This window comes from Gossypium raimondii, chromosome 1 (genome assembly GCF_025698545.1).
Source record: "Gossypium raimondii isolate GPD5lz chromosome 1, ASM2569854v1, whole genome shotgun sequence".
NCBI lineage: Eukaryota > Viridiplantae > Streptophyta > Magnoliopsida > Malvales > Malvaceae > Gossypium > Gossypium raimondii.
Genome location: NC_068565.1, coordinates 19,335,476 through 19,349,197, shown reverse-complemented (window position 1 = coordinate 19,349,197; position 13,722 = coordinate 19,335,476). Strand labels below are relative to the sequence as shown.

The following is a 13,722-nucleotide window of genomic DNA, read 5'->3' as shown; positions in this document are numbered from 1 at the left end:
ATATAAAAAATGTAGCAATCATCGACAAAAGGAAAATGATTAATAGGGGCATTCCTAAAAATTTTGATTCCTCGTATGAATCCATTTGTTTCAATTTTTTGAAACATAAGAAAGAATGCTCATGCATAAAACAAAGAGATAAAGTGAAAGAAGATCTTTTTACGCAAACCTCTCATCAAGTTAAAGCTTTTATAAAAGAGCCATTGACCATAACGTGATAAACGACCGTGAAGGAATTGTTTGACATCTTCAAGAGTTGATTGGAGTTTTCATCCTGCCTTATATTTTGAGCAAATACATAAAATTGATTCATAAAATTTTATTATAAGGCGTGATAATATTCATCATATTTAAACAATTTACGTGCATATTTAGATAAAAATAAAGATCATATGTTTTTTTCTATTGATATTAAGATTAAAGTTCTCTTATTATATTTATTTACAATTTAAATTTTAAATTAATACAATACAAGAAAAACAATTTAATTATATTCTATAGAAAATATTAAATTAATTTACCGTATTATGTATTTTTATAATTTTTTGTACAATTAAACCTAGTCTATATATAGATATCGAATGTGGTCGGGGAAGACTTTCAAGGTCTGGCAAACTAATAGTTGGTAGCAAGAAACCATTAGCTGTTGCATTAAGCAAATTTGAAAGTTAAATGTTTAAATAATAATTTTGGACCAAATACATTTTAACTCCAAATGCAATACATAAACTACTGTTACATTTCTGCATATCAGACATTTTGCAGTTAGCCGGGCAAGCAACTGTCATGGCTACAAGGTAGCAAACATGCAATGCTCCTTCAAGACTGTTCTAAGCATAGGAGTGATGTCTATGACGATCTTTCTCCCTTGAAGAATACGATGAGCCACGATAATCACGATCTGGGAAAAGAGAAACAGTTTCAGATCACGAACTAATCTATAACAAAGAAATTAGTGATTGAAAACTTCGTGGAAAGCTAAAATCATACCGCGTGATGAGTGGTGCCTTGATTTTTCAGAATGCCCCCCTGCTACAAAATCTTAGTGGTTAGTAAATAGGTATACGAGAGATGGTAATCAAAATCAGAAATATTTAATCCATTCCCGTAACGAGAATAAATGGAACCACCTGAATCCTTTGTTCTATCCTTTGATCGATGACCTCGATCCTTGACTTTATCTCTGTCCCTTTCGGTCTCATCTCGCTCTCTTTCCCGGTCGGAATCTCTGCCCCTGTCACGATCCCGGGCCTTTGCTCTCTCCCTGTCTCTTTCTCTGTCCCTCTCCCTTTCCCTGTCCCTGTCCTTGCTCTTTTCTCCGCTTGATTCTGTCCTGTGCTCAGACTTGGATTTATGCCTCGGTTCTTCTCTTGCATCACTGTCTGTGGTAGGCATGCTCTTCGATTCATCATCACTCTGCTTGGATTCTTTCAGCTTATCAAGAGCCATCTTAATCTTAGCTTCTTTAGCTCCCTCAGTTTCTACATCAGCTACTGCTACAGTGGTGTTGGAAACATTGGCATTATTATTAGCTGGCGGGCTAAGCGGAACTTCCTGCAAAACGGTGAGAAAATTTCAATTCCACCTTTGATTAGATTAATCTAAAGAGCTCATATATGTTGAATTTAGCTTAGTTATATAAAAAGGGAAATTCAGGAATTCCTCAATGCTATCCCCCTTGCTCTTTCATGCCATAGGTGCAGTTAAGAAAAGAGATTATGTGCTTGGAGATTTAATATAAATATTTTAGCGGCACATCCGGCCAGTGAAACTTCAAAAAGAATAGAAGGTGAGAAACTAAAAGTCGGATTCACCTTTGGAGGTTGCTGAGATTGTGAATCAGCAGATCTGGTGGAAAATGTGAATGGTTTTCCATCTTTGCATACAGGAATGTATTGAGCCTTGGGAAGGCTGTACAAACGAGCCAGAACCCTACAAACCTCATCAATCCCAGATTTATCTGCATCAAAAGCCTTCCACCATGGTGGGTTCTCAGGAAGGGGGACTTGGAACCTGCGAGCAGCAGCATATACAACTCCACATGCCACAACTTCACTCTTGAATCGAACGCACAAGGTTGTACGTAAGCTACTCCAAAGAGAGTTGATGAACATCAGCACAGAAAATAGTACAAGTTCCTTCCACCAAGAGAAAGAATAACATACGCTAGTGGTTCAATGAACAGGACATTGACAACACAAACTAAAATTTAGATGTGGTAGAACTTCCATGTAAATGCATAGAATCCAAAAACAAACACTAGCAGTGGCCTTTTTAAGGCAGTTCATACATAATGTCATCCAAATATGGAACTAGAAATATCAACTCATACAAGAACATTTATCTGCAGAAACTTCAGAACATTACAGCTCAAGGGAGATAAAAAAAGCATTAGAAAAGATTATCTGCAACCATAATTTCAAAGCAATCATAATTTAGCTACACCATCCATGTCTATTTCTATGTCAATAGTTGGCATGAACCTCCAGGGATCCAAAAAACAAACGTTAAACACTTAGGGTGTGCTTGGTTGGGTGGAAAAGTGGAGGGATGGGAGGAGGGAGTGGAAAAATAAAAAAAATTGAAGTGTGCTTGGTTGGGAAGAAAAGTAAGAGGAAAGAAAATAGGAGAAATGATTAATTTCCTCCATCCTAATGCATTAAAATCAATCATTCCAGATTTAAATGATAAAAGTAGAGAAAATGAGAAAGAGGTTTATGTTAGTTCAAAATTATGCATTTTTCAAATGTTTTATTTTCTTTCCTTCCATTTTTCAACTCTACCAAGCAATGGATGAAAAGAAAATTACTTTTTCTTTCCATTTTTCCATCTTTCATACCAAGCACATCTATGGAAAGAAAAATTATGTTTTCCATCCATCTAGTTTTCTACCCTTCAATTTTCCATCCTTCCAATTTTCTTTTCACTCTACTAAGCAAAGCCTTAGCCTTGAAGCAAAGGCTCTAACTCCTTTGACCAGAATCATGTCATTCTTACCAACAAGTTACAAAAAGTGTTGCATTCTCATGTAATAACTGTTCTTGTGTCTCACGACTACTCCATATGCATATTATCATTCCCACCATTGTTACACTATCTTCCTTCCACTCACCCTCTCTCGAGTTCTTCTTAACCACATGTAACACTTTTAATCAGTTTTAAAAAGGTATACACATAATGACCCTCATAGTTTTCTTGAGAAGAAAAGCCAGAATAGAAGCTAATATCACCAAAAGTAAAGAAATTCCATTGCTAGGCTCTGTCAAAGAATGTTTTGAAGCCACAATAAATAAACCAAAACTGCAAACTATAATATTTTCCAATATGGATTCACAGAACCACGTGGAATATAAATTTATCTTAATGAAACCTTACAACCTACATCTAATTTGTAATCAACCCTCTATTTGTTTTATGGTTTCTAAAATTTTGAATCTCTTCTAAAGAGTTGACGCACAATCCAGCAGATATTAGAAATTCCCCCTTCTAGAAATATCATTTTCCTATCTCCAATTACATATCAAGATTTCTACTTCAGAAACGTTATGCTCAATGTTAGGTTTGTCATATCAATGCCCCACTGTTATTGCATGAAATTGTTAGGTTCGTTGAAAGGACTTCAACAGAATAGTAATCCAATATCTATATCCACTGAGTTATCAATTGGGAATTGAACTTGCCATCTAACTTCAACTATAAACTGGCCATAATAGCAGAACCTTTTTGGTTTGCTTATGAACCTAAGTGTATAGAATTAATACTAAGAACAGTAATTACTATTAATTACCTAGAATAACTAAATGAGCAAATAAAACATTCACAAACAAGATGAACATTGTGAATAAAGGGTGCTTCTGTTGTAAAAGTACCTATCATTTGCTAGATTCCATGCTTCCTGCCTCAACTCAGGAGGTGTTTCAAGGGTAGCAAGATAGTTAGATATGAACTTATGGGGATGTTCAACATGACAAACAAAACCCATCTCTTTCAGTATGTGCCTTTCGGTTCTGCTCAATTCTGCTTTCAAGTCTGAAAATTTCTGCAAATAACGAACAGGATGTTAGAAACAGCCACTAGGAATAAAGCCTAGACGACCTGCTTTAAAAAGGAAGTGCTGAATTTGTTAAAATATATGAACTAATCGATCTCACCTTTGAATATAGATCCAAATGCTCTATCGGTAAGTTCTCTCTTCTACATTCCATTCTGTGGAAAACTATGATTACTTGCCTTGCTCTCCGAGGACTTTCCTCTAATTTTGATGCAAGCCACAAAGAGCTAGCTGCAACTATCTACAAAGAAATTAAAATGTCAAACAAGGATAGATTTTTGCAATCTTGAAGAAATTTGGCAGGGAAATCAGTAGGAAACACCCACTACAACTCAAATGTACCACAACTAATTGATCCTACACAAAAACAAAATCATAGGTAATTAACACTAATTCTTCCCTTCCTCCCAATTTAATAAGTTATCAACAGCCAAAGAAAAGAAGAAAAGAGATTAACCTTGACATCAAAGCGGGCAAATGACTTCTTGCAATAAAAACGATGGAAAAGAACCTGGCCAGTAGCCATGACAGCTTGAGGCCTGTATGTACAAAATTAAAGAAACATAAAGCAATCAGAAAATTCCTTATAACATATGATTTATAGAACTAAAATTGACCACAAAAAAGTAAAGAAATAGTTACAATTTAAGTAATATTCCGCTTTCTTGGATGAGATCACAGCCATAGATTCTTAGTGTAGTTTCAGTTGCTTCATCTATGCCATCTTTACTTGAAGGTGAGTTCTTTAGCTGCTCATCCGTTAAATAGAAGTTGTCAATCGCCGTATAGATCATTATTTCCTTAACAAACTTCAATTAACTGTCACAAACGAAAAAAGAAAAAAAAAGGTCAAATTTCTGCAGCCTGAGGGTTTCAAATAGCGGAGCCAGCGGTGTGGGCTACGGTGCGAACAAATTTCACACCAATAGCACTGAGGAACCGCGGCCGCAAATAGCAGTGCAACGGAAAATAGAGGCGAAAACGGTCCGCTGCTTCAGCAACCGATTACTTTAAAATAATTTGGCCTTCTCAACAAAGTAAACAAAATCTTGTAACTTAAGTGGAAACCAAATCTTCAAATTAAATTTAGGGTTTCAAAAACTACCTTAATTTCCTGGTCCGTCGGAAGCTGGAATAGAAGGCTTGCGTCCTAAACTGGAGGAGGACACGGAGGCGGTGGCGGAGGGAATGTGTGAAGAGAGATTAAAGCGGGTCGGGAATTTTTGAAGAAAACTTTATAAATCCTTTTTGAGATAAATAATTTTATTTGGAGAGAGCATTAATAATTTTATTACAACTCAAAAGCCTTTATTTAAATAATGCTTGATTCAGAGTTTTTTAAATTCATCCCAAATTTTAAAATATTTTAATTATATCTTCAACTATTGAAGATATATCAATTAGATTCTTTTATTATTAAAATTATTAATTAACATGTCAAATTTTATATGGTATAATTTAAAATAATTTTTTGAAATAACACATTGTCACATAATTTTTAAAACTAAAAAAAGAATCAACGATACAACTTTTGTAATAGTTTTGAAAACCTTAAAATCAAGATTTTTACTACATCTATTTTTACTATATACTTTTAAAATTTTCATTTTAAATTATGTCATATAAGATCGACGTGCGCTTAACGAATAAATTAATAATTCTAATAATGAAAGTATCTCATTGATATAATCTCAATAGTTTAAAGATATAATTAAAATGTTTTCTACTTTAGAGATTAATTTAAAATGAAAATCGTAAATTAACTCTTTATTTCACCATTTGTTAATGAAATATAATTCACATTGTACCTAATATTTTTTACTCTTTTTTTTTTTAACTTTTCCGTCCATATAGATTTTGGTCTAATTCTTAATGCCATTAAAAGAATAAGTGATAGTTTTGCCCAAAAACATATCACATGACGTTTTATCAAATATATATAATATTAAAAAAATAAAATAAAATATATAAAAATTCATAATATATAATCTAAATGTATAAAAGAAATTATGTTAATTCTATTTAAAAGAAAGAACATGTTATTATTGTTGCGTGCCTTACATCAAGCTTACATCAACAATTATTACATTAATTTTGATATTAAATAAATTGGTCCACTTAAGAAAATCGAACAATTTAATCACTTGTCAATTTTGAAAGTAAGCAACTAACACTAGTTAATCACAATAATTAATGTTCTTTGTCAATTGTACATAATTTTGATAGATATAAATAATAACAAATTAAGCCTTCATATTTACATATTTTGTCAATTTTATCCTAGTTCTAAAAAATCTAAAAAATTCAAAAGAATAAATAAATAAAACTTTAGCTTCAAATATATATAAACAATTAGATGAATGTGTAAACTTTGAGGACTAAATTTGTTATTATACAAATCAAAATATATAAAATTGACAAAAAACATTAATATTGTGATTAATTATCCTTTGATGCTCACTTTTGAGATTGATAAGAATTAAATTGCTTCGATTTTTGAGAAAAATTAATTACCTCAATATCGAAATTGAAAAGGACAGAAGAGGACTTTTACCATATTGTGTAAAAACACCTCTTTAGTCCACTCAATTTCTTTCACCCCATTTAAAGATTTAAAAATGCTATCAATTTAAAACAAATATATTCTTTTTCAATATACATATTAAAATTGGTTTTCTTAATTATTTTGGTTCAAATTCTTTTTTACTGTCTCTCACCTCATTTAAAAATTTAAAAAATTCTAACAAGTCAAAATATATATACAAATTAAAAATTTTAAGTTAATAACTCATTTCATTACCATACCCCATTTACCTAACACTATCATATGTCAATTGTCCTACTTGCCTAGCATTACCACGCACCTAGAGGTGTTTATAGGTGAGGCGTGAGCCGCACCTATACATGATATCAATATCATATGTAGTTTCCCAAACTTGATAAAACTTAAAATAAGAGTTTCGAATTTTGATCAAATCTACTCATATTTGTAAATAGCCAACTCAAACCCATTTAGATTTGTACATATTATTTTTTTATATTTTTAGATTATAATTATTTTTATTTAGTATTTATTATATATATTTCTTGTTATTAAAATTTTAAGCATAAACAATTTAATATATTTTTAATATTTATATTATCATATAGTATATTTAATTTTTCTTATGATATAAATTACATAATATATAAAATAAATAAATAAAAATACTATAAACTTGAAATTGGGTTGGGCGGTTGCCCAAGCTCAGTTTTCAAACCTAATATTTGTGTCCAAGCCCTCCCAAATTTCAAGAGGGCCTTTGAGCTTGAGTGAGTAACCCAACCCTTTAACAGGTCTACACATGCCAATCGTCCCACCTACCTAGCACTACCTCGAAAACATCGTTCACATGTTGCTCCAACACAACCCAGGATTGCCTTGCACAACTCTATTCATTTGTGTGACGCACTGCTTTAGGTTACTACTCCACTATTTGCGCCTCTTGCACGATGATGGTCAGAGATCATCAAACCTGTTGTCTAAAACCTATGGATGTTACTTTTGTAGCAACCCATACTCAAATTGGTCGTCCGGTCCTAGATACAATACGTTACATTCGTTGCCGGAGCAATTACAACTTCATTTGCATGTTAAATAAATAGTTTATACAAGTCATTAGGATAAATTCGGGAGACTATGTCGGTGAAGACCGCCTAAGTTGCGAGACTTAAACCGAATAGGGTTGGTAACATCATGGTGGAGTGCTACGAAGAACTTCGACAAAACTGCGGAGTATCAGTCTGAGTGATAACGAGATTATAGTTAGGGCAATGACCTTATCAAGTAGCCTTTCTCACTAATAAAATCACCACCCGTGTTTTAGTGTCATTACTTAAGTAAGTACAATGGCTTGTAGGATACGTTTAAGTCACCTGACATCCTAGTAGAGGCAATGTGTCAGTAATTATGACACTTGTAAAGCCTCGTAGGATGTGATTAATTAGTGGAAGCGTGCAAGAACGAGTAATGATTAGAGATAGTCTTGATTGGAATTTAGACGTGGGTTATCTATAAATAGGATAACATGATAGTGGAGAGAAGATTTATGATTCATCTTCTCCACTAAACTTTGTTATCATCAAAGAAACTAGGAGAGTTCTTCTTTGCTAACAAGGGTGTTAACTGTAAAAGTTTAGGAAAACTTTCATGCTAGTTATCTACTGGTAAATTCTTAAACATTCATTTAAGCTTTACCAGATAGATATAACTGATTTAAGAAAGGATTGGTAGGAATTTCTTGGAATACTGGGTAGGACAGAAACTTTTACCAAAAACTGTTTGCATGTTTATAGATTCTTGAAGTTTTAGTCATTTTCGATGATTAAAGAAGTTGTTTTATTGTTTTAGCTAAAGAAATGGGAGAAGGTCCCAGTAACAAAGGGAAAGACCAGTACAGTAGACAAAGCTCTAAGTAAAGCATTCTGGTGAGTTCCTCTATACCTTATGTCTGGTATTTGTGTTAATCCATTTACTCTTAAGTACTGTATAGCCAGGTAAGTGGCTTTGTCATTTGTCTCTGATGTTTATGTCTAAGAAAACCCATTCAAGACTCAATGCATGCATGGTTAAATGCAGTTAAATAGACTCGAAAAAGTTGGTATATATACAGCATAAGTACTCCTTCCATGGTACATAAGCTCCGTATCCAGATAAGTATAAAGAGGTAACGGAGGGACGTTATAATAATGATAAAGAAGGTACAAAATAATATGATTTGCCTCTGATATGGCACTTTGTTGCAAACCATGATTGGTGAAAACCCGACCTTGCTGGGAAACACCTATGTGCTCATACAAGGAGAAGAGTTAAGAGGATACAGAGGTGATGTTGTTATATAGCTCAAATAAGTGGATATGAAGATACAAAAAAATTTGGTTCTTCAAGAACCTAGGATCAGAAGCTAGCACAAGGAATGGAGTACATTGAAAAAGGGTGCGTGTGGTAGCGCATATTACATGGAAACCTAAATTGTAAGCCTGTTAGTCATAAATGATAGTCCGCACAAGTGGCATATTCGCAGAGAAGTTATGTCCGTGACTGTCATATATGAGTTTAGGAACCAGTGTTGTTCGTCAATAGGCTGAGTTTGATTGTGGTATCATCTGACAGTTGATCTACAGACCGAATAATGTATCTGCCAACCATGGTGAACTAGTCGGATCCTTTTTTCTTAATGTCTACTAGTAATTATGGTGGGATTGTTCTTCCCAGGAACTCACTAAGTTCTTACGAACTTATCAAGTTTCTTCTTCCTTTCAAGTTCTTAGGTTAAGCGTGGCAATCAAAGGGATACAACCAAATTTGCTACCATTTGTGAGCCTTATTATTTTCGAGGTTAACATATATTTGTTAAGGGTGTTAGGTCAACTATTAGAAATCGTCATTTTAAAATTTTAATTAGTATTAAATGTTATTTTGAACACCTCAAATGTTGAATAGAAGCCTTGATGGCATAACGTTATTTATGACTCATTGATGTAAATTTAAGCAGTTGCTAAAGATTAATCTATGCATCTTTAAATCTTTAAGTGTGGCGGGTTGTTATTTTAAATTCGCACTTTCAAATAAAAGTGGTCTTAACCCAAGGGAATACCACCCTAGTAAAGGGGGTATCCACCAAAATGGATAATAGTCTTTTCTTTATAGAATGGTGGTGTAACAACCCGTTTTCAATTAAATCGGAACAGTGATTTCAAGACCACAAATCCGAGTCCGTAAGGAAAATTATTTTATGGTCTATCGTATGATAGGAATATTGTATAAAAATTTTGTTAAGAAAATTTTACCAATTACATGTTTAATTATAAAAGGACCAAATTGCATGAAATGTAAAAGTTGAGTTCTAATAGCTATAAGTATCAAATAGTTGTAAAATTCAAAATTTGAGGTCCATATATGGCAAATAGACCACTAAGAGAAGTTAGTAGATAAGTATGATGATTCATCCATAGAAAATTAAATAAAGAAAATGACTAAATTGGAAAGAAAAAGATGAAAAATAATAAAATAACATAAAATATCATCATTTATCATCATCTTTCCCAAATAAAGACATGGAAACCCTAGCTAAGAGAATTGAGCTTAAGCAAGCTTATTTGGCTTAATTAGGTATGAATTTTTCCGCTTTTAATAATTTTCATATTTTTGAGATCATAATAGCTTAATTTAGCTATCTCGGGATTAATTTGTAAAGTTATCAAAGTGTTAGGATTTTTTCATGGATGAATATAGTTGAATTATGAAATTTTATGGTAGAAAATGAAAGGTTGTTGATAGATAAACAACTTTTGTAAAGTGAATTTTGATGAAATTGTGATTAAGGGACCAAATTGTAAAAATGTAAAATTCATGGAAAAATTCTAAATTTTACGAAATATATGGGCTGCTATTGTTACATGTAAAAATTGGCTAGGCTTGGATTAAGGATTAAATTGCATGAATTTTATTTTCCGAGTCTAGGGACGAAATCATAATTAAATAAAAATATAAGGGTAAAATAGTAATTTTGCATAAGATGTGAATTGGATTGAATTGAATATGAATTTTATTAAATTAAGCTAAATTTACTCGTATAGATCCAGATAGACCAAATACGGAATTGGATCGAGGAAAAGAAAAAGTATCAGATTAGTAGATTACAATTCACGAACATTTATCAAGGTAAGTTCGTGTAACTAAATTGTATAATTATATGTTTGAATTGAATGTTATGTATGTGTGTTGTGTAGTTGACATGTATGAAAGTTTGTCACATATCCGACAATGTTCGATAAATATTAAGTCCCGTTTAAATAAATGAAATTCGATGGATACAGGGTTCCCGAATTGGTTGTGGTCCTGCATGTGCTACGGACACACCACAGCTCGAAAGAGCGTCCCGATATTAGCTCTCATGAGCATCTCGATAAATGGCTCTCATGAGCTTCCCGCTATATGGTTCATGCAAGCTTCCCGTTAATAGCTCTTCGGATTGGTTGTGATCCTACATGTAGACACACCGCAGCTTTTATGAGCGTCCCGTTATATGGCTCTTCGTAAGCTTCCCGATTAAAGGCTCTTTGTGAGCTTCCTGATTAATGGCTCTCCGGAGCTTCCCGATACGGCTCGCTTGAACTTCTTGATATATGACTATCCGGAGTTTCCTGAATATGGCTTTTATGAGCTTCCTATTATACAGCCCGAATAAGCTTCTCGTTACATGGCTCACATGAGCTTCCCATTATATGGCTCGAGAGAGAGCTTTCCGTTTATGTGCTTGTATGAGCATTCCCGAATATGAATTAATGGATTACAGTTTTGTACACTTCAAGTGTACTACTTGTGTATCCATCGATATTTCAAATAAATTCAGCGGGCAAAGTTCCGACATGGAATAATCTGAACATGAGATGAAATGTATATGTTATATGATTATATGGTGTGGAAAACATATGTATATGAAAATTGTTACATGATAAGCTCATCATTGTTTCTTGATATTCACATGAAGTACATGACTAACATGTCTCTTGAGCTTATATGTGTTTAGGAAAATTGCCAAATTTCTTTGGATGAATTTTGCATGCTTACTTTAAATGTAAATAAATGGTAAGTTATTTTCCCGTTATACAAACTTACTAAGCATAATAGCATAATATGCTTACTCTGTTTTATTTTCCTCTGCTCTATAGTAATTCGGAAGCTCGTTGGGTTGGAAGCTTGGCGGAGATATCATCACATTATCCATCGGCTCATCTCGGTATATTTAATAAATCAACTTTGTTTATAATGGCATGTATAGGTTAACTTGGTCATAAAAATGTTTTGGTTGTAATTAGCCATTGGAATGGCTTGTGATGGACATGTTTTGATGTGAATATAAGAGGCTATATCATGTTTGATATGTGTTTGAAATGGATGGTTGATAGAATCATATTGGTATATTAATGATTAAATTGAGTTAACATATTTGGTAAAATATGCTTATATGTGAATTTGGTAAGTTAGGTAAGTTTGTATACTTGGTTATAAGAGGTATTATATCATGCATAAGACTTGATTTTGAATGGATTTGAATGTCTTGTATTGGCTTGAGAATATGTTTAAGCGTTTATGTAGGTGGAGGGAAAATTTGGATGAGAAATATGGCTTAGAAAGGGCCTTATTTCATCCACACCGGAAAAGATACGGGCATGTGTCTCAGCCATGTGTGACACAAGGCCTAGCACATGGGCACGTGTTTTGGTCGTGTATCCCCTGCATCATTAAAATACAAAACAAAATGTTCAATATTTTTCACACGGCTTGGTACAGTGTGGCTTGGCCGTGTGACCCCTACACCCATTTTATGCAAATGTTTATGTTCACACGGCCTAGCAAACGAGCATGTGACTTGGCCATGTGACCCAAGTCAGAGAGTTATACGGGTAAGAACTCGGGTTGGGACACGGCTGTGTGTCCTATTTCGATTGTCCACATGGCCTGAGACACGGACATGTCTTTTGGCCGTGTGAGCCACACTGCTTGACCACACGGGTGTGTGTCCCCTGCACTTTGAAATCTTTTTTTGAAATTTTGCAAAAAATTCTTTGAGTACCCAGTTCAGTACCGACTTGTTTCAAATGTGTATTTTGGACCTTGAGGGTTCATATAAGGGACTTTATGAATAATTTCTGACATGAATGTTAAATAATATGAAATGTTTATATTTGATCTGTATATTCTGGTAATGCTCTGCTACCCTGTTCCGGTGACGGATAGGAGTTAGGGGTGTTACAGGTGGAAGGTGTGTTCTTTAATTGGGTTAACCTGTGTCGCTCTATACCCGAATTCGACAATCGGGTCGGGCGTGGGGTGTCACACAATATACAAAGGATATTAATGTAATTCATGAATAATTTTATTAACCAGTCTGATCTAAAAAATTACAAGTGTACATAGACAAAAATACTACACTTAGGGCACCAGATCCAACAAGTGTTACATGTCAAATTCATACATTATCTTAATTGACAATTTAATATGAACATATCATACCATTCTTTCTAACAACAAGATACATTAATTTTCATTTCATTTCATACCATTTACTCATGTTATTATTCCATTTCTTTCTTGAATCTATTGATGCGTTCGTATCCATATGGACACTTAAAGCTCATTTTTAACTAGTTAACATGATCTTTCACGTGCTATCATTTGTCTCATTTCATATATATACAAATTATACCATTTTTATCATCATTTCATATCACATATCATTTAGCAAGTTCATGTTTTATAACCCTTATTAACCAGACATGGACTCAAGATAAATACATGGATAATCCAACCATCACACTAATTTGGCACCTAGTGTCTCATCGGAATGTCCGAAGTATAAATTACGCTCCACAGCTCATCGATATACCCAAAGTAAAGGGTGCTTCGCACCTCATCGGACATCCAAAGTATAATATGCACCCTGCGCCTCATCGGTATAAACTAAAGTATATCCCGTACACTAATCTTATGGCATGCCAACTATATTCGACTCTACTCGAAACAGTTAATAAGGTAGTTGATGTTCCAATTACATACTATATTCATGTTCATGATCACATATATAGTTTCATATCATGCTCAATTATGTTATTCATATCTCAATTCA

General features: G+C 33.5%; 1 protein-coding gene across 2 annotated transcripts; it reads right to left on the bottom strand.

The window, feature by feature from the left end:
* Positions 1 to 622: 622 nt before the first annotated feature.
* LOC105785308 (cyclin-L1-1) lies at positions 623 to 5,330 on the bottom strand. 2 transcript variants are annotated; one of them, XM_012611349.2, is made up of 9 exons: positions 5,157 to 5,330; positions 4,694 to 4,870; positions 4,509 to 4,590; positions 4,152 to 4,292; positions 3,870 to 4,039; positions 1,815 to 2,088; positions 1,131 to 1,554; positions 991 to 1,032; positions 623 to 901 (listed from the first exon to the last, which is right to left on the bottom strand). In XM_012611349.2, exons 2-9 carry the CDS (start codon positions 4,843 to 4,845, stop codon positions 831 to 833), a joined length of 1,356 nt encoding a protein of 451 aa, XP_012466803.1. In that variant the 5' UTR covers positions 4,846 to 4,870; positions 5,157 to 5,330; the 3' UTR covers positions 623 to 830. The 2 variants fall into 2 exon arrangements, with proteins under 2 accessions (XP_012466803.1, XP_012466804.1); XM_012611350.2 differs by having other exon boundaries at positions 991 to 1,029; positions 5,157 to 5,328.
* Between the last annotated feature and the right edge of the window lie 8,392 nt (positions 5,331 to 13,722).